Consider the following 20,815-nt stretch of genomic DNA (forward strand, 5'->3'; position numbering starts at 1 on the left):
AAGGAGGAAAAGTGAAGGGGAAGGCAAAATCCCGCTCGAACCGTGTTGATCTGGAGTTCCCCGCAAGGGTGGCTAGGCCGAGCGCGTTAGTACCAGTGCACCAGTCCACCTAGCCGGCGTTATATAGTTTCGGCCGCCGAAGCGATCGAGTTAGCTGGTAAAGCTGCTCGCGACGATAAGAAAACCCGCATTCGGAACAGAACACATTCGGTTCGGTGGACATCAAGACAACAGGCAGTTGCAGCGAGTGGCGAGTGTCAAACGCAATCGCAAAACGGCATCAGGTAGCAGAAGAAAAAAGTTTGTTCTTTATACACACTGCTTTGGTGGCAAATCCAGAACAAGGCGGCATCGAGGGCGTTCGAAATGGTTTTTTTCAAAACCACGAGTACTAAGTTTTCTAAATTTGAACCATTCCATAAAACAAGGCGCTTTTCAGGGCCATTAAACCTTCCAAAAAAGAGTTTAGGAAATACAGTTCAGTGCTTTCTAAAACATTATCCAAAATAATAATAAAACACAAATTGATTTTTTCATAATTTGTTTGCCAGGATATGATGAGTATGTGAATTTGGCAGTTGTTCTGAGCTTATTGATTTTCACCAATTCTTAAATTGCTTCCAGATTGCAAGTACAGTAATTTACACTTATCTCGACATTTAGCTAATTGGTCGGACCAGTAATGCGACATATTTAGTTGGACATTTTTGTAAACATAGAGTTCGGGGTCCAAATTATGACCCCACATTGAAGGTCGACACTGTACCACTGTCATCGCAAATTTTCAATTACAGGTTAAAATTACCTCCAATCCGATACTGAGTGGTGGTAATGCGACGTGCCATTGAATGTAATTTACTGTAAAATATGCCACAAGCTGGATGGGAAGAAATTTTCCAACTGTGAAAGCTGTGGCGAGTGGCAAATGCAATCGCTAAACAGCAAGGTTTAGCCGAACAAGATGGGGATATAGAGTGATAACAAAACAATAAACTCTTTAGATTGAAGATAATTGTGTGATCCTGAAAAGGACCCTTTTTAGCCTGCATGTGAATCCAACGAGCGAACAAATCGTAATGAATGTATTTTTTTGCCATCGCTCCCTTTTAACGCTCATTCGTTCGTCTCGTTGGACTCGCCCCTCTGGCTGAGTCTGCCGATTTGTCTCTATCCTGTGAGTGTGTACCGCTAGAGTATAAAACACGCGGACCCCAAAAAAATATTTTATTTTCTTTCAAACCGTAAACCCGTGTGGTTGTACGGCATCGGCATCGTGGACGTAACAAAGGAGGACAAGTTAAGGGAAAGGCAAAGTCTCACTCGAACCGTGCAGGTCTCCAGTTCCCTGTTGGTCGCATTCACTGATTGCTCCGCAAGGGTAACTAGGCCGAACGGATTGGTGCCGGAGCACCAGTATACCTAACAGCGATTATAGAGTTTCGGCCGTCGGAGTGCTCGAGTTGGCTTGCAAAGCTGCTCACGACAATCAGAAAACCCGCATCAAGAACAGAGCAGCTTCGGTTCGGCGCTCATCAAGGCAACAATTAGTTTCAGTGAGTGGCAAAGTGTTTCTCCGGCACGTCGCATTAAATGTAATTTACTGAACAACATGTGACAAGCTGGATGGGAAGAAATTTTCCAACTGTGAAAGCTGTGGCGAGTGGCAAACGCAATAGCTAAACAGGAAGGTTTAACCGAACAAGATGGGAATATCGAGTGATAACAAAAACACAATACCAAAGGTTCTTTTCAGAACCATCAACATATTCATGAAGAGTAAACAGTAAACTAATCCATTTTTAAGGTAGATAGGTAGGTATTCACGTAGGAGAAAAAAATAAAACAATATATTTAAAATATATATTTAACAAAAGCTGTCCCCTTTGTATAGTCCTACGTCACTCCGGTTATGTCCCCGACATTACCCACCCGTCTTTTTTGTATGGAATTGATTTAAATTGTTTTGAAATTTCAGAAATCTTCTGCAAATTTCCTGGATTTATGTATTCTTTCTATGCTGAAAAGGTTAGATAATCAACATTTTACATTGTTCCATTCATAATATATGACGAATAATAGGTACAAGTGTTACAATTCACATTTTTTTCACTAGGCAAATGGCGGGTGGCATTTATTGCGCTTCAAATATTGCAGATCCTTCTCGTATCGGCCGAAAGGAAGCCCCTGCATAATCAATGATATCAACCAACTTGATATAATATCGATTGCATCGTCATTATTCACAGTTGGAGCTTCTGAAAAATGTCCGGAAGTTAGTACTCATAACCTATATTCACTATCAAACATAAACATTTCGAAGATTATCTATGACTTTGGTTCAATCGGGTGTTGAGACCATTGTAAATAGACACAAATATAATTTTCTTACAATTTACTGATGTTGTTACTGATCTGAAATGACGATTTTCCTAGGCTCCTCAGTTTAAAAGTACGTTTTAGAGAAAAATATCCAGTCTGCACAACGACAAGCGAGTACAAAAGTACTCAACACCATAAAATACCCCCGACTTGCATGTATTTGCAAAGCGGATTCCCCCAGGCGCATTAATTTTGAACTCCGTGTTAGAGAAACACAGCTCAGTGGGAAAAAATACCCCCGACTTGCATGTTTTGACAAAGCGGATTCCCACAGGCACATTGATTTTGAAGTCCAAGTGGGAAAACACAGCTCGGTGGGAACAAAAATACCCCCGACTTGTATGTATATTTGCAAAGCGGATTTCCACATGTACATCGATTTTGAAGTCTGTGTTGGGGAAACCGTAAATCGGGCCAATCAAAACTTGGCAGTTAGGGCGTTTAGATAACGTTAAACATTTTACAGTTATTCAATTGTTCATCTCATGAAAAATCAAATTTTATTGATTGTGATAGATGCGTAGAAATGATTCCTATCAATAGATGCAAAAATCTTTCCAATCTATTACGAAATGTTCGAGTTATAAGCATTCGAAATACGGTAGGGTTAGCACACAAATCGGCAGAACAAATATATGGGAGAAAGGAGATTCTTTCAGTTTTCATGAATTTAAATCGTTCGAAGATTAGCGAATTGTAATGTATAGCATATCAAACAAATCTTAGAGAACTTCCGATTCGTTTAGTATGCAAATCATGAGAATTCGATCACATTGAAAATAGCTATTAACGTTAAATTTATTTCATAAAACGATGGCCAAATCTGCCCGCTGCAAACATGAAAATATTCTATACAAGGTCCAGTTGTTGCTTTGACGAATGCATTATTTTATAACACCGATATAGCGTTTCGAAAATCATTCAAATGTCGCATTTTGCTCCTCTATTTTTTTTGTCGAGTGTAGTTTTTTGCCCACGATTGGCCACAGGAAATGTCGATTCATGCGAAACCTTTATCGCAATAGTTCCGGGAATTTTCAGTGGGTACTAATAGTGTATTAGAAATATTTTCAATGTATATTTTTTAATTTTTCAACTGTTCATTGAACATTTTTCATTGAGTGTCTAGATGGCTTTCAAAATGCTCTCAGGGAAAAACTCCCAGCCCTATTCTGTATTTCAATCGATTCGAAATATTTCGATCGACTTGATAAAATTCCATTCTGTATTCCGCTCAAGTTGTTTTTGCATTTCGTTCAATCTGCTTCTCTTCGAACATTAAATGGGCAAAACAAATAGGGAATGCAAAATAATATCTCGAACGAAATAATGGTTTCGGACGGAATGCAGAATCGGGGTATACATCGGAAAACTCACGACTCATTTATTTTTTACTAACCTTGCCCAAAAAGTTATTTGTATTGCTCTTTTGTTTTCCTCCGCTAAAATCCTTATCAAAACATAACTTATCAAATTCGAACAGTTTACTAAAGAACAATTCAACGCCAAATTAATCAGTTGCTGCCCCGATCCTCCCCATTTTTTAAAAATTTGTACATTTTTGGTATGAAATCTGCTGCCCGATTGAAATAAGTTTTTGAGAAATCAATTAATTTAATATAAAGTTAATTGACTCTCCAAAAACATGAATAAATGTTTAACCCATTTCAGGCCATGTGTTCGAAAAAGTGAAACAGCAACTTTGATAATTGTTCATGGCTTTGGAAAGCTATCATACGGTAAGATTTTGGCATCAAACGATAGCTCAATTTATTAGCTATCATTTACCATCAATTTCATTCAACTTTATTGGATAGTAAATTCGGATGAAAGCCACTATGTGCGAAAAGTACATAACCTCACATAACCTAATAAAAAACAAAACCTTCTAAAATGCAAAAATATGTAAACTTTCTTACGGTATTACTTTGATAACAGAACACACATTGTGATGTTGAAAAAAAACCATTAGATTGAACCTCCTACAGGATCATAAATGTAGGTTTTAGCCAATGTTTTTGTTTGGCGATTTTTCGTTTTCTTTGTCATTTTCGGAAAACGGGAGGACGGAAAAAATAATTTTTGAAGATTTGGGTTTTTGTAACGCCAATAGTCAAAATTACACCAATGGTGTTCGTGAAATTTTTTTTTTAAATCTTCCACGTTTATGGTCAAATCTCATCTACGAAAGAATTATTGAACTTTTCCTTAAGACCGTTTTTTTTTGCCTTAAACTGACTTTAATGAAAAAATTACGTTGCTTAGCACGATTCAATTACTTTCATTTGAGAAAATTGTGCATAAATTATGTTGTGAATCATATAAATTTTTGCAAGATAACAAGAAGGATAATAGTGTAAAGCATAGTTCATCTTAAATCTGGACTCACTGTATATTATACCACAGCGCTCCTAGTGGTCGGATATAGAATGTTTTGACAGCACTTTGTTTTGGAATGTTTCCTCTATCAGTGCTGAAAATTTCATTACGATTCGTTTTGTTTCAAAAAAGTTACACGTGATGGAAGCCGCGAAACGAAAATTAATTTTGGACACCCACGTCAAAAACTCGACGTGGTCAGGTTCAAAAATCGCGAAATCGTTGAAAATGGCCAAATCGACCGTGTGCAGCGTTCTCAAACGTTTCCGTGAGATGCATACTATCGATCGGCAGGTTCATACCAAGCGTCATAGTGGAACTAAGGACCGGAAACTGCATTTAAAGGTGTTGAGAACGATCAAGGCAAACCAGGGCAGTCGGACTATGACATCGCCAATAAATTCAATGCCGACCGGTGCACCGTCAGAAGAATTCGTCTGCGCGAAGGAATACGATCTTATCGGGCCAGTAAGCAACCAAACCGGACATTGAAGCAGAATGTAGTAGCCAAAGGACGTGCCCGGAAGTTATACAACAAGGTTCTAACGAAGTACGACGGATGCATCCTCATGGATGACGAAACGTACGTGAAGATGGATTTTGGGCAGCTTCCGGGCCGAAAATTTTATAAAGCCACTGGTCGGGGTGATGTCCCCGGCAAGTTCAAATTCTTTTTTGCCGATAAGTTTGCAAGAAAGTGTTTGATCTGACAAGCTATTTGCAGCTGCGGACGAAAACCCCCGGTTTTTGTGACAAACAAGAGCATGTACTCCAAAATGTACAAGGAGGAGTGCCTGAGAAAACGTATTCTTCCGTACATTAGATCTCATAAAGGACCAGTAAAGTTTTGGTCAGATTTGGCAAGCTGCCACTACAGCAAAGGGGTGGATTTTGCAACGGGGTGGATTTTGTCGAAAAGACATCAACCCACCCAACTGCCCTCAATTCCGCCCTATCGAAAAATATTGGGCAATTGTCACGCAGAAGATGAAGAAGAATGGTAGGACGATTGAGATGCAACATGAAGAGATGGTGGAACAAAATGGCCGCTGAGGTCAGCGAACAGGGTGTCCAAACTATGATGAGTGGTATTCGCGGAAAAGTTCGAGATTTCATCAAAACCACATCGGAATATTTTTTTTGTTATTTTTACTTTAAAGTGCAATAAAAGACCTACATTTTAAGTACATAACATTTTTATTTCGTTCACATAGATCCGAGATAGATCCGTTTTAATGCGTCCAGATTTAAGATGAACTATGCTTTAGTGTCAAGGAAAGAATTGAAGAATGGTTGGACAGCTTCAATTTGGTTGATAGAAACAATCCAGTTTATCATGCATTTTTGGAAAATTTATAAAACCTATAAAAGCACAAAAAAATTAAGTTTCATCTTTACCTCTAAAAGTTACTTGGTTCCATTAATTTAAATGTTTTACAACTGCATTCTACGCAAAATTTCCATATCTTTCAAATGAGTAGCATAATTATTCTAAGTAGCGTCCTTTCTAAATTAGAGTCAGTTCAAGACATAAAATTCGACTCAAGAAAAGTTCAACAACTCTAGTTGAGAATTGACCAAATGCGTAGATTTTTTTTCATCAAATCACCTCCTGAAATATTCCGAATCAGTTACCTAATTCCACGTATATTTTTATCAGAACACTGGCTCAATTTTTTGGCGACTAGTGGAAATTGATGTAATTAAAATACTTTGAAAAAAGACGGGTGGGTAATGTCGGGGACATAACCGGAGTGACGTAGGACTATACAAAGGGGACAGTTTTTGTTAAATATATATTTTAAATATATTGTTTTATTTTTTTCTCCTACGTGAATACCTACCTATCTACCTTAAAAATGGATTAGTTTACTGTTTACTCTTCATGAATATGTTGATGGTTCTGAAAAGAACCTTTGGTGTTGTGTTTTTGTTATCACTCGATATTCCCATCTTGTTCGGTTAAACCTTCCTGTTTAGCTATTGCGTTTGCCACTCGCCACAGCTTTCACAGTTGGAAAATTTCTTCCCATCCAGCTTGTGACATGTTGTTCAGTAAATTACATTTGATGCGACGTGCCGGAGAAACACTTTGCCACTCACTGAAACTAATTGTTGCCTTGATGAGCGCCGAACCGAAGCTGCTCTATTCTTGATGCGGGTTTTCTGATTGTCGTGAGCAGCTTTGCAAGCCAACTCGAGCACTCCGACGTCCGAAACTCTATAATCGCTGTTAGGTATACTGGTGCTCCGGCACCAATCCGTTCGGCCTAGTTACCCTTGCGGAGCAATCAGTGAATGCGACCAACAGGGAACTGGAGACCTGCACGGTTCGAGTGAGACTTTGCCTTTCCCTTAACTTGTCCTCCTTTGTTACGTCCACGATGCCGATGCCGTACAACCACACGGGTTTACGGTTTGAAAGAAAATAAGATATTTTTTTTGGGGTCCACGTGTTTTATACTCTAGCGGTACACACTCACAGGATAGAGACAAATCGGCAGACTCAGCCAGAGGGGCGAGTCCAACGAGACGAACGAATGAGCGTTAAAAGGGAGCGATGGCAAAAAAATACATTCATTACGATTTGTTCGCTCGTTGGATTCACATGCAGGCTAAAAAGGGTCCTTTTCAGGATCACAAAATTATCTTCAATCTAAAGAGTTTATTGTTTTGTTATCACTCTATATCCCCATCTTGTTCGGCTAAACCTTGCTGTTTAGCGATTGCATTTGCCACTCGCCAAAGCTTTCACAGTTGGAAAATTTCTTCCCATCCAGCTTGTGACATATTTTACAGTAAATTACATTCAATGGCACGTCGCATTACCACCACTCAGTATCGGATTGGAGGTAATTTTAACCTGTAATTGAAAATTTGCGATGACAGTGGTACAGTGTCGACCTTCAATGTGGGGTCATAATTTGGACCCCGAACTCTATGTTTACAAAAATGTCCAACTAAATATGTCACATTACTGGTCCGACCAATTAGCTAAATGTCGAGATAAGTGTAAATTACTGTACTTTCAATCTAGAAGCAATTTAAGAATTGGTGAAAATCAATAAGCTCAGAACAACTGCCAAATTCACATACTCATCATATCCTGGCAAACAAATTATGAAAAAATCAATTTGTGTTTTATTATTATTTTGGATAATGTTTTAGAAAGCATCGAACTGTATTTCCTAAACTCTTTTTTGGAAGGTTTAATGGCCCTGAAAAGCGCCTTGTTTTATGGAATGGTTCAAATTTAGAAAACTTAGTACTCGTGGTTTTGAAAAAAAAACCATTTCGAACGCCCTCGATGCCGCCTTGTTCTGGATTTGCCAACAAAGCAGTTTGTTTAAAGAACAAACTTTTTTCTTCTGCTACCTGATGCCGTTTGCCACTCGCCACTCGCTGCAACTGCCTGTTGTCTTGATGTCCACCGAACCGAATGTGTTCTGTTCCGAATGCGGGTTTTCTTATCGTCGCGAGCAGCTTTACCAGCTAACTCGATCACTTCGGCGGCCGAAACTATATAACGCCGGCTAGGTGGACTGGTGCACTGGTACTAACGCGCTCGGCCTAGCTACCCTTGCGGGGAACTCCAGATCAACACGGTTCGAGCCGGATTTTGCCTTTCCCTTCACTTTTCCTCCTTTACCATGTCCAGACATGGCTGCTTGGGTTGGTTTGTTGATGTGTTGTGATGCGAACCGATGTGGTGTACGGTTTGAATGAGAATGATCGTTACGGCAGCGGAGCGGGGATTTTTTGGCTGACTGGCTGGCTCGAGAATTACGCATGTGTGAGACTGCGACCAATGTTTCGTTCATTTTTTTCTTTTTCCTTTCCAATCGTGGTTCATTCTATTTCGCTGCTGCTCTGGTTGCCCGTTTTGGTCGGTTCGATTTGAGGAGCACAAAATGGACCAATCAAAAATGGGCACATAGTGCATTTTGACAATGCTTGATATTTCACAATTATTCAATTATTTATCTCAAGAAAAATGAAATGTTATTCGTTATGATAGATGCGTAGATATATTTCCTATCAATTGATGCAAAAACCTTTGCGATCTATTGAGAAATGCTCGAGTTATAAGCGTTCCAAATCTTGCATTTTTTCCTACTTGTTCAGTGCCTAGATTTCCATTTCACCCCCTATATCTTCCGGTTAGACGTAGTCCTACGTCAAAAAAACAAAACATCATCATTTTACTCGCTGTGCCATCTGGTTGCAATTTCTGACGTAAATTCGTCAATTGCGTTGTTCTACGTCGAAATTTTTCGGTCGTGTCCTAGATACAACCCCTTACAGTTTTTTTCTATCCACGTGGTATGTGGACAGCTCCTAATTTCACTACTCTGCTGAGCGTTCTAGCGCCCTATGTTATGCAAGTACACCACGAGTGAGACTCGATGTTGCACGGGAAAGGGTTAACAGTTTCAACCATACATACAGCCATACGTGTTGAGATTGTTTTTAACGAATACGAAGAAAATGTTCACTCGGATCCGACTTGACTCTGAAATGAACATCACTGACATGAAACATAATTTCCCGGTTGATGCGATCCAGAGTTAATTCTCTTAAAGTTTGTTTATCCATAGCCAACAATCCATTCCAAAAATACCATGGGTTCTTCCTTGTAACGTTTCCGTGAAATACAGGTGCCTCTACAATTTTCTATTATTATTTCAATTATACTACAACTGTATTTATACTCCTTCCAATCAACTCAATTATGACAATTATGTTGAAGCAAAACAAACATACGATAATTGCTCAAATGTCAAAAAAAGTAGTGTCAAACAAATCACCTTAGCGTGATCCGTTAGTTCTCATGCAAAACGATAAAAATAAATTTATCAACATTCGTTATCGTGGCAAAAACCAACAATATACAGCCGTCACAAAAAAAAAACGAACAATCACCTCGGGCAAGAAAATTAACCAAGCTCGAACGATTATCTTAGTTAGAAATAAATATAGACTCGTGTCGCAGCAAATCCTGTGCATATCCTCACAATCGACCGCCAGGCCCAGTTCGGATGCCAGGAGAGATAAACTGATTTAACAAATTGCTCATTTAAGCTTCATCGCATAAACAATGGCTTTTTTAAATCCCTTCTCCCGAACTGCAGCTTTTTTCCGCTTTCCGCGATCCCGAACGGAACAAACCAAAGTGGCCCTAGAATTGGCCATGAAAGTTTAGGCAGCGAGTCTCGGGGCGACGTTTTGCAGCGTGTTGAATTTTTAATTAGGCTTTATGAACACGGAAGATTTACGATTAGTGCCTGCAATAATACACAGCAAAGTGTTCGAACGTTTCCCACCCGGAGAGGGTTCGGAGTTTTGGGTTTTAGTTAAAATATTCCTTGAAGAAATCGTTGCTGTAACTGCGGGTACCGAGAATAAGGTATGCCATGTGGTAGTACTTTGTAATGTTTGGGTTTATTTGTATCATATAATAGGAGATACAAAAATAGAAATTGACTTTTACACTTATAAAAAAAGGAAATTTATACGAACAAGGTTAAACAATTACTGGTTAACAACAAATATTAATAAAAAAGAACAGATGTTGCATAGTACTATGAGGCTCATTAGCATTTTATCTGTAACAGAGCCGGGTTTTTATCATGTACATGTACATATGTTTATGTTTCTATAAATTGTAAATTACACAGTAGTAGTAGTAGCCATTTAGGCGTTAGGTTTTACATTATGGTAAATTTCACTGTAGTAGCCCTTTAGGCGTAAGGGTATTCTATCTGTTCCTCCATTGTTCAGCAGACCAGACAGCGGAGACAGTTGATATTGATCATTGTTGGGTTATTTATAGAACAGCAGCCCGATGTTTCTTGCAGAGCAGAGCAGTTGTATGGATGAATCGATCTAATTTCGACCGTGGATCGATCTCCATCGCTGATGATGGTTGCGTGGACGTAGTTATTCTATAATAACACAAAGATGGTCAATTGAGGGTCCTGAGTTTGAACTCACGATCGATCGCTTAGGAAGCGAACGCGTAACCAAGGGGCTACGAAGACCCCCTCCGCGACCGATTTAAAAGAATATCAAAATATTTCAAAATAATCCACTGAATAACCCAATGAAAATTTACTTTGTTTCAATAACTAATAATTGCAACATTTAATAATCGAACTGTATCTACCGTTGTCAGTCGGATCCAATCTAAAATTTCTCGCAAAGTGCCTGAAAATCCAATTAATTTTAATTCAGTTTGTCTCTCTATCACTCCCCCGCACATTTCCAATAAGCGATCCAATTCGCACACATTTACAATGTGTATAGTGCATACTGCGATGTTTCGATTTCATGTTTAATCGGGGAAGTACTCACCGTTCGCTTTGTGATTGTTGAGATGGAAGTTCGCTAGCAGGAATAGACCGCTGATGATTGCACTCTGCATTTTTTAGTTTTGCTTAATTGGATTTGCACTTTTCGATCGTAGATGAAAGCAGCCGAAGCATTTTCCGTTTAGTTTTAGTATTTTTTTCTTCTTCTTTCAAAGCACTGATTTGCTCTTCATTGTTCACCCTGGAAGGATTCGCTAGGGGCTGCTTCGCGACGCGCTTTGCTCACCTGAAATTGGTTGTGCATATAGAAAAAGGAGAAAAAACTGGTCAATGAAATTCGTACAATTTGGGTCGACGATGAGCTTGTTTGTATTAGCGGAAAATGATCTGTTTACATGGAAAGCGAATGCTGGGGAACTTTGGTTTGTTGTAAATAGAATAAGCGCGTATTTTTTCCCAGACTGTCGGGTACTAGGCGACAGACAGACTGTGGTGGTATATTTCGAATAAACATCCTCTCGACTTTTTCTCAACTCGACTCAATCTATTTTTTTTTTTTTTTTTTGTAAGCAATCTAATATTCAGCAGTGGGTTTTTTCAAACCGACCGTATCATAAATAACCGAAACGATTGCCGCATAGCTAAACAAGATTAACGCTCTCAACGAGCATCACGTGCCGCTCCTCAGTAGCGTTACGCCTTCGATAGTGTTGTTAGTAAACTTAATAAGTGGGCTAAGCTGGCTGTGCCTCGATAGGAAATATTAGCCACATAAATCAGAATGATATACATTCATCGGCAAAGTTTGTAGTTCTTTGCCGATAGAGCTACGAATTAATCATGAGGAAAACAGAGTGGAAATTCCATCTTATACAGCTGAGCAGGTTCCGAGAGATCGGTCCTAATTGTGTTCAAATGATCTAGAAGTTTGCTGTGAGAGCGATATTGAATATGGTTAGTGGAAGTTCACATCTAGAAACAAGCACTTTCTTATACCGAGGATTTATTTCAGATATTTTCTGTCACGAAATGATTGATGCTAAATAAAGCTAAATGCTCCGATAGGTGCTTAATATGTTTTGAGATGAAAGAGTGGAAACAAGCTGGTGTTAATAAATGTTTCTCAAATATGTTTTTGAAATATTCTCTATTAAAATTAATACGCTTCTGCATGCATTCACACAAATATTTGTAGAATTTGTGACTCCCGAAAGAGGGATCTTCAAAACATGTTATATGAAAACATTGGGCCTGATCACGAACGTCACTTCACGGTGAAAACGAACTGAATTGTATGCAATTTGTATGCACTTCATATCGTTTTCACCGTGAAGTGATGTTCGTGATCAGGCCCATTAACTATTTCGTCCCGCGTTAAAAACGCTAGTGGGTAATACGCCTGGAAAGGAGAACGGTAGTATAACAGTCTGTATTTTTCCTGACTTTATGCATCTAGTAAAATAATCTTGTTACTATTATTGGGGTTGCTGCCGCAGCTTCTGGCAGAAAAATAATAATTTTCTCATCTACGAGCAGCTTCGTATAAAAGGAGAACATTTGCATGCCATGTTTTAGCAATACAATCCCAATCAGCTTACGCGTACCCACAAATTGAAGTTTCTATTACACGGACTGCTGGACCCTGTCAACAGCCGCCCATCCCATAAAGCTGTTTGACGAGGGTCACATTTGACGCGAGAATGGTTGTCTGAAACCCGGAAGTGTACAACCGGTCCGTTCCGTTCCGTTTTTTTTTTAGCCTTGGCCCAGTGTTTCTCCATCGTAATCGATCTGTTGTTTTTCTTTTTCTTCTCTGGATATGTAATACAGTATATATTTTATTATTCATGCTTCTGTTTGATTGGGGATGCAAAAAGGACGTGAACAAAATTGATCACATCTACATTATCATGAAAGTTAAAGCTATACGCAGCGATGAAGCAGAAAAGTTGAGGATGATTTTCCGTAAAAAGACACTGAAAATATACGAAACAAAAGTGGAACGACGCCGGCTGGGATATTTACGATTGCTGTCTCAACACTTCAGGATTTTCAATGAATCATTGTTCTTCAGATAAACGAGCAAAGTTTGAGCGTTGCTCTAACTTGCGGCCATTACGGATGCAACCTATATATCATCGCCGGAATGTCGAAATTTTGTGGTGTTTTTTTATTTATGGGCTTGATCTGATACTTCCAGTGTAGGATTGGGAGCTTATGGATATTGGAGTGGAGTTTTGTAATTGACACCATATCTTATCGTGTAACGATTATAGCAAACGTCTACGTTTTCTTCTTCTCGGTATATTTTTCCACTAAGAATTGATTCCTCCAGCACAATGTTTATCACGAGACCGAATCAATACTCGAATAAAGCACTTTTCTTTTCCTGTTTATTGTTTGAATTTTATCAAAGGATTGTATTTGGCTCTTCGTTAGATATGACTCACACTGTTCCGCTTACAGTTTGGCAAGAAAATTTTTATCGTGCTTGAGCACAACTTTTTTCTATTCTTCGTTTATCCTCCCAGCATGTTCCATCAGCAGAATATTTGAGGAAAAATGAATGTATGATATGTTTAGGGGGTTAAAACTTGAGAAAGTTCCAAACAGGATGATTGTCAGTCCTTGTATTGATTTATTTCACTTATAGTACTTATTTATCAGCTATTGTTGTGGAATACCAATGTATATGGAATCTAATTTTCATTATAGAAAGAAATGTAATATTCATCATTTTTTTCGAATGTTTGCTATTATTTTTAAGTAATTTTTATTCCATTCGTAGCCAGCACATAATGTTGAGGTTACATGCGTGTTGTCAATTTATTTTCAAGATTTTTGTGCGAGTCTACTCGTGTTCGGCAAAAGAGATTAGAGATGAAACGGATATCTGGTATCCGGTCTATCCGGCCAATATTTGCTATCCGGCCGGATACCGGATATAAAATCAAGAATTTCTCATTCAAACAAAATAAATCATATTTTTTCAAGATTAAATTAATATTAATTCATAACATTAATTAATAACGCTATTATTTTTATTGTGAACTAGCTGACCCGGCATACTTCGTTCCGCCCAAAATTTATTTTTCTTTATCACATCCACGTTTTCTTATTCAGCGCTGTTCATGGGTCGAATCGCAGGCTTATTCATTGATTGATCTCCCTTAAAATCTACCCCTTAAAATTATCTTTTACTATAAAATTCCTGGTACTTCTACCAAAACTCGACATTGTAATATCAGATTATTTTCAGACACACTTCTCGTTGAAGATTTTTCTACCACTTGCAAATAACATGTTCTCTGTTACGTTACATAACAAATTTGATTTTATTTGCTTGATTAATTCTCGAGTAATGCAGAAATTTGTGTTTCATTTGTCTCATCAATATGGGGTTGAATGGCAGAACCAAGCACACCCCCCCCTTCCCCTTAAGAGAGGGGGAAGGATTATCTAACCACCAGATTCATTTATTGCACCCTAAAACCTCCACATGCCAAATTTCATTTCATTTGTTCGATTAATTCTCGAGTAATGCACACGGTAAATTTCGTTTCATTTGCTTGAATAATTCTCGAGAAATTTTGAAATTTGTGTTACATTTGTATGGCAGCCAGCCCAGGGGTCTCAAACTGCCACGAAAACCTTCCCCGGCCCCAAAAACCCCTACAAACCAATTTTCATGTCGATCGGTTCAGTAGTTTCCGAGTCCATAAGAATCATGATTCATGAAAAATGCGAATCCAAGATGGCTGCCACTATCAAATGGTGGGCTGCATATTTTCTCAGAACCCGATTAATATGGGTATCAAATGAAAGGGCTTGAATAGTAAATCACAGTAGATCATTAAAAATCCAAATCCAAGATGGCCGCAATCACAAAATAGCAAATTACTTTACTAATCGGTTTTATTTAGCTTGAACTGTTCGTATATATGTTTGTATGTTTGTAGGGTTGTCCCACATTAATAGAAATTTGACCAATAGGAACTGACCGAATTTATAAAATACCTTTATCTCTGCTGTCATTTTAAAACTGCCTATCTTGAAAAATATAATTTGGCCGCCGCTTGGCAAATTATAAGAAAAATCATAAAATTTCATGAACATGACGGTATAACACGACAAATATATTAAAAGAGATTATTTACTATAAAAAAGATTATAAATTAGAAATATTTTTTTTAAAAACCTCGATAATGGTTGCATTTAGAAGGAGATTGATAATAACCTTTTTTGTTTTTAATCACATCAGAATTCATAATTTGTGGTTAAGAATGATTGCTAACATACGAAAATTCGAAGCTTCGAAAATTCTTAAAAATTCGATGTTCCACTAATTTCGTCAAAAATAGTTTTACCATCTTGGGCCCATTTTATAAATTGTCTACATAACTTCTATTTTATATGAAAAAAATTGAAAAAAGATATAAAAAATACATATTTTTTGATATCGCAAATTAAAATTTTATATTGTAAATAAAAGAAGAGTACTAATTTTCACATCAGGATTCATAATTTGTGGCTGAAAATGATTGTTAGAATACAAAAATTCGAAGTTTCGAAAATTCCTAAAAATTCGATGTTCCACAAAGTACGTCAAAAATAGTTTTACCATCTTGAGCCCATTTTTTATATTTTCTGCATGACTTCTATTTTGTATGAAAAAATTTAAAAAAAATTAAAAATATGTATCTTGGATATTGCAAATTGAATTTTTATTTTGTAAATAAAAAAAAACTTGTTTTTCTCAGTGTACATTTTTTTCATATTCAACCATCAATACTACATAACTCTTTCTAAGACACTATTTCGGTACGACTCATTGTTTTTGAGATATAAATTATCAAAGATTTCTCTTACTCAAATCGATACGCCCTTTTCAAAAGTTACGCTTAAGTCAAAAAATTCCCAATTGCTGTGGAGAACTCATATTTCCTCTAACCCAAACGGAATACACACTTTCATTCGAATCAAAAATACTCATGTTTTGTCATTTGTCGATTTCATTTGGAATTGCTGAAAGGTGATGTGAGTTTCGCGTATCAGGTTTAACTCACTTTCGTTTCTTTTGCTTCGTTCAATTTGATTTGAGTCGAAATAAGCGTACCTTTTCTCAGATTATCACCCCTGAAGAGAGTTCCAAGTTTTTTAATCTTGAATGAAAATAATTGATTGTTGTTCTTTGCTTATTTGAATTCGTAGTATTTACCTTAACTAGACTAGTAGTAACATTATTTCAATATATTCACAAAAATTTCATCATCATCCTTGAGACAAAAAATGTGTTCAATATTCCTTGCAGAAAACTTGATACTTTATTAAAGGATATTCATTCTATACGGAAAATTGAATAATAGTTAATTATTTTTATGTAAAGATGTGTTTATTTCTACCTAAAATGTAATCTTTTATTAGCTTCATGCAAAAATGTTATTCTCCCAGTTTCGCCTTCGCAAATAAAGCCACGAAGCTTGCCGGATATCCGGTATCCGGTATCCGTCCAAAATACTATCCGATTCATCACTAATAGAGATACTGCAAGACAAAAAATACTTTTTTTTAATATAACAACATAGTCGTACAACAAATAACCTGCTCACCACGATAGACGGACCAACTTTTCGGTCCGGTTTTAACGTCACTATTTGAAGAATTTTAGTGTATTTATCAATCAGATTGAACATAATGTTACTCTGAGAGTTACCCCTAATTTAAAATCATAGTCATTATAAAAATAAATTTCCAGAAGGCGTCCGAATTCGGAATATTTTCAATTTGAGTACGATTTCAATTAACGAAAATATGCTATTTATCTTGTTTCTCCAGCAACAATAGGATATTCAGAATGCGTCATAATTTTCCGTGTTTCTCTTTTAGACTTTCTTTTTTCATATTTTTTTTTCATCATATTGCACTCGGTCACGGGAGCCATAAAAACCCATTAATTTTTATATTATTATATGAACAGCAATTGCATTATGTTAAAATATTACCGGCATCACGATAAAGTAAAAATATACTGGAGTTCCTTACTTAATAAAAACAGCTCAGATAACGTTCAGATTCAGATAACGATATTTTGATTTTGATGATTAGCTGCGAAATAAAATTCGGAATTATTACAAAAAATGTCTACAATTTCGCTGTTTTATATTGTTCTTTTATTTCCAATTTATCTCCAATAATTCAATACCTAATTTATTGTAAAGTCTCTTATTCAAACCCAGAGAATGTATATCCATTCTCAAACAATTTTGGAGTTCATTTTGTTGCTATAGAATATATTGTTTTCTTGGTCGGATATTGAAGTGTAAGCCAATTAGTGACTCCATTTGGCAGAAGTAATAGTTATTGTCAGATGATTAACAGATTACCATGAACCTTCGTTAGTGTGAAAAACACCTCATTCAGAAAAAAATAATAATATTCTTTTTTTCTTTGGCTATATCGAACACGTCAGAATAATTTGGTACAATTTATCTTCCAAATAATTACTCTTCCAATGTACCATCTATCTGTCAGGATGTATGTTTAACGGATTTCAATATATCGTTCTTAGAATGTTATGGTGAATACACGAAATTGACAGTTTTATTCTACCTGTATGGGCTACGTATACAACTGGTCTCTTGAAATTTATTGTTTTGTTCAGACGACAAAAATTGAAATAACAAAACGCCAGTGATAGTTTTCCATCTGGTTCTATAGTTATGAAACACTGACGATTTCATTATTTGAATGTTTCACTTTATTGTTTTGTTCAGCAATAAAGTTCAAATGGTCAATCTTATAAACGAAGATATTTGAGGGGCCTAGAATGAAAGGGGTGTAAGTGATTTGATCGATTTCTCTACATCGACTCTCTATTTTGTTGCAAATACATTCCCAGCTTTATTTGACAATATGGAAGATATGTTCTGACCTCATCTATCGGATTCTATAGCAATCTTAAATTGGAACGTTTTTGTAGTTGAGTTATTAACTGAATAAAAAGTTGATGAAGAGAAATCGATCAAGTCACTTACACCCCTTGCATTCTAAGCCCCTCATTTATTGTATTCCACAGTATATACCTTCCTGTAGAAAACGTGTCAACCTTCTGAACTCGAGTTGACTCCGAATAATCGGTTCCCTACCTTATTAACCTTAAAATTAAGGTAATTGTATTTAAGTTAATCATTGAATTAAGGCAAATGTATTGCTCCTTAAAACCTAGGGACTGAGGCAGAATTATCGTTAGAGAATTTCTGTTAATCTTTCATATGGTTTTTATCAATATGTGAACAATTAGTAGCAAAATGTCATAAGAAGTGAAAAGACGCGAATTTCTTCTTCGATTATTTTAACACTGTGAGGAAAGTGAAAGCTTGCTTACAGAGAAATTCTGAACTCTCTAATCGTAAAAGAGCGGTAAAACAGAATTGTAGTGAGAGTTTGGCAAATAAAAGCCACTGCAGTCCAGAAGACATTCAAAGTTCAGACAGTTCCTGATTGAAGCGAAACACAAAAAATAAAAAGCTAAACAACGGACAAGAAAGCTAATTTTTTTTTAGAAAATGAAGCTATATTATGGACCAAGAAACTTATGTATTGTGTGACTTCTCACAACTCGCTGGCCAGGAACTTTATTCAGCGATGAAACGAGATGTCAACGAAAAATTCAAAATGAAAATGAAGTCAAAGTTCCCAAAGAAGTTTCTGGTTTGGCAGGTGATTTGTAGTTGTGGTGCCAAAAGCAAATCATTTGTGACCACTGGAACTATAATTTCTGAAATTTATATTAAAGAGTGCCTTCAAAAGCATCAATTACCATTCATAAGGAAACACAATGTACAGGAAAACCTGGTTTTGTGCGATTTCTTTGGTACGATTTTTCTTGTGCGGTTTTTGTTCTTGTGCTGATTAGATATTAGGCTTTATTTAAAAGAAACTTAAAGTTAATGTAGAGTCGAACCGGAAAAATTGCAGAATTTAGTAGTTAGTCAAACATCGCAGTCAGGAAGGTATCCAAAAATACAGTGCCTTAATTGTAAGTTGTATTACTATCAGCTTCAGAAATCGAGACAAAAACATTCACCAAAATTGTATCTTTCAAAATATCAGAAAAATAATACGTACGATAAAAGGAAATTTAGTGGAGAATCTGGGAAAAACTATTTAATCAAAATCGGGTCAACCGTTCCGGAGGTACGACTGTAACTTTTGAACGGAACATCGGACAAACCTGGAACAAAAACTACAGTGAAGTAGATATCCCAGAGAATATTTTAACCCTTAACCCTTAACCAGAAATTAAATTTCTTTTTCAATTTTGTTTAGCTTTTTATAATACCGCCATTGGTTTGGGAGTTACAGCTGCATGCTGTTATGCATTTTTTTCTGCCTCAGTTTTTATGTAACTAAACCTGTGAAAATAAACGGATAAAAAAATATACTATTTACATCATCTCAACCGAGCTCTTACATATTCCTGGAAACTAGAAAAATGTTTGATTCCGTCGTTATGCATGCTGTATTAGTATGCCTATATCAACATCATAATTCTTGTCTTCGAACCCATACAAGTGGATTTTTTTTGCCTATTTGCCTATGGTGATTTTCTGGCTTTCATTCATCTGGTGCGGAAGGCGACGCAAAATTATTCCCACGACACTTTTGTACTTTTTCCGGGTAACCGTCTTTCGAGAAATTTTCAAGACGATTCCATGCTCATCTCAAAAAACTGTGCCTGTCAGCTTCACCGCCTTGGCTTTCCTCGAATTTGGATCGTTCTCCCAAAACCCACGGATTTGACTTTGCGTTTGAAGTACTCGGGGTGTGAGCGGAAGATTGACAAGAACGTAGGTTCTTCTTGCACAAAAAGCAGCATGTTTTGTTATTCTTTCGTCAATGCTGAATATACACTCTGTCCAACTTGTACTGTTAAACTTTTTTTTTTATTTGTTTGAGAATTAGTTCGTTTTTCCAAACCAGAAATGAGTACATTAGCCCTGCTGAAAGCGAGATATAAAATTCTTGTAGTCGAACCAATTTATTTGATAGGCATCTACAAAAAATATATGGTGGGACAGCTATGAATAGAATATCAACATGGGACAATTGAGCTTGATGTTGTTTTTTTAAAAGCTAGGAATAAACTATAACTTTTTTTTTGTGTTTTTCCGGATGACTAGGCATAAAAACATCGTTCTATGAAGAAAAGTGAAAATGATCAAAAAGTAAAATTGGACAACTATGCGTAACACGGCAGTATACCCCTCAGGCTAAAGGTCACGAACTGTGTTGCCACACGTACAGATTTATCTGAAAATGTACAGATTACTTCGTTATTTTTGGTACAGATTCTGTACGGTATAAGATACAGATTTTCGTCAAAAAGCACAGATTGGTACAGATTTTTTCCTCTTATGAAATTCCTTACAATGATCAAGGCAACATTAAGGTACATAACAAATTTTACGCCGCAGTATCACTTGGTTTCAGAAAAACTATGTATAAGAATCATCAAATACACAAATGACTTGCAAATGTAAATGAAGTATTTCTAGTAAATACACAGAGCGTTCAAAAAGTTCCGGGACTATTTTTTAAAACAAAAAAAAACGAGATACTCAAAAGTTTAGATTTGACTTCGTTTGACTTCGGTATATAAAAAAAATGTGTTTAGGCTTAGACTTATAAGGTAAAAAATATCTGTACGATTTTTATGTCGAATATAATAAATAAATAAATAAATT

At 36.6% G+C, this 20,815-nt stretch overlaps 1 protein-coding gene across 1 annotated transcript in view; it reads right to left on the reverse strand.

The window, feature by feature from the left end:
- LOC129777046 (zwei Ig domain protein zig-8-like) overlaps positions 1-20,815 on the reverse strand; it is an 82,527-nt gene that overhangs the window by 53,927 nt on the left and 7,785 nt on the right. The window contains exon 2 of the mRNA XM_055783097.1: positions 11,113-11,355. Coding sequence (XP_055639072.1) covers positions 11,113-11,182 — 70 coding nt within the window. The 5' untranslated portion in view covers positions 11,183-11,355. The remainder of the gene's footprint in view (positions 1-11,112; positions 11,356-20,815) is intronic.

Source organism: Toxorhynchites rutilus, chromosome 3 (assembly GCF_029784135.1).
Source record: "Toxorhynchites rutilus septentrionalis strain SRP chromosome 3, ASM2978413v1, whole genome shotgun sequence".
Lineage (NCBI taxonomy): Eukaryota > Metazoa > Arthropoda > Insecta > Diptera > Culicidae > Toxorhynchites > Toxorhynchites rutilus.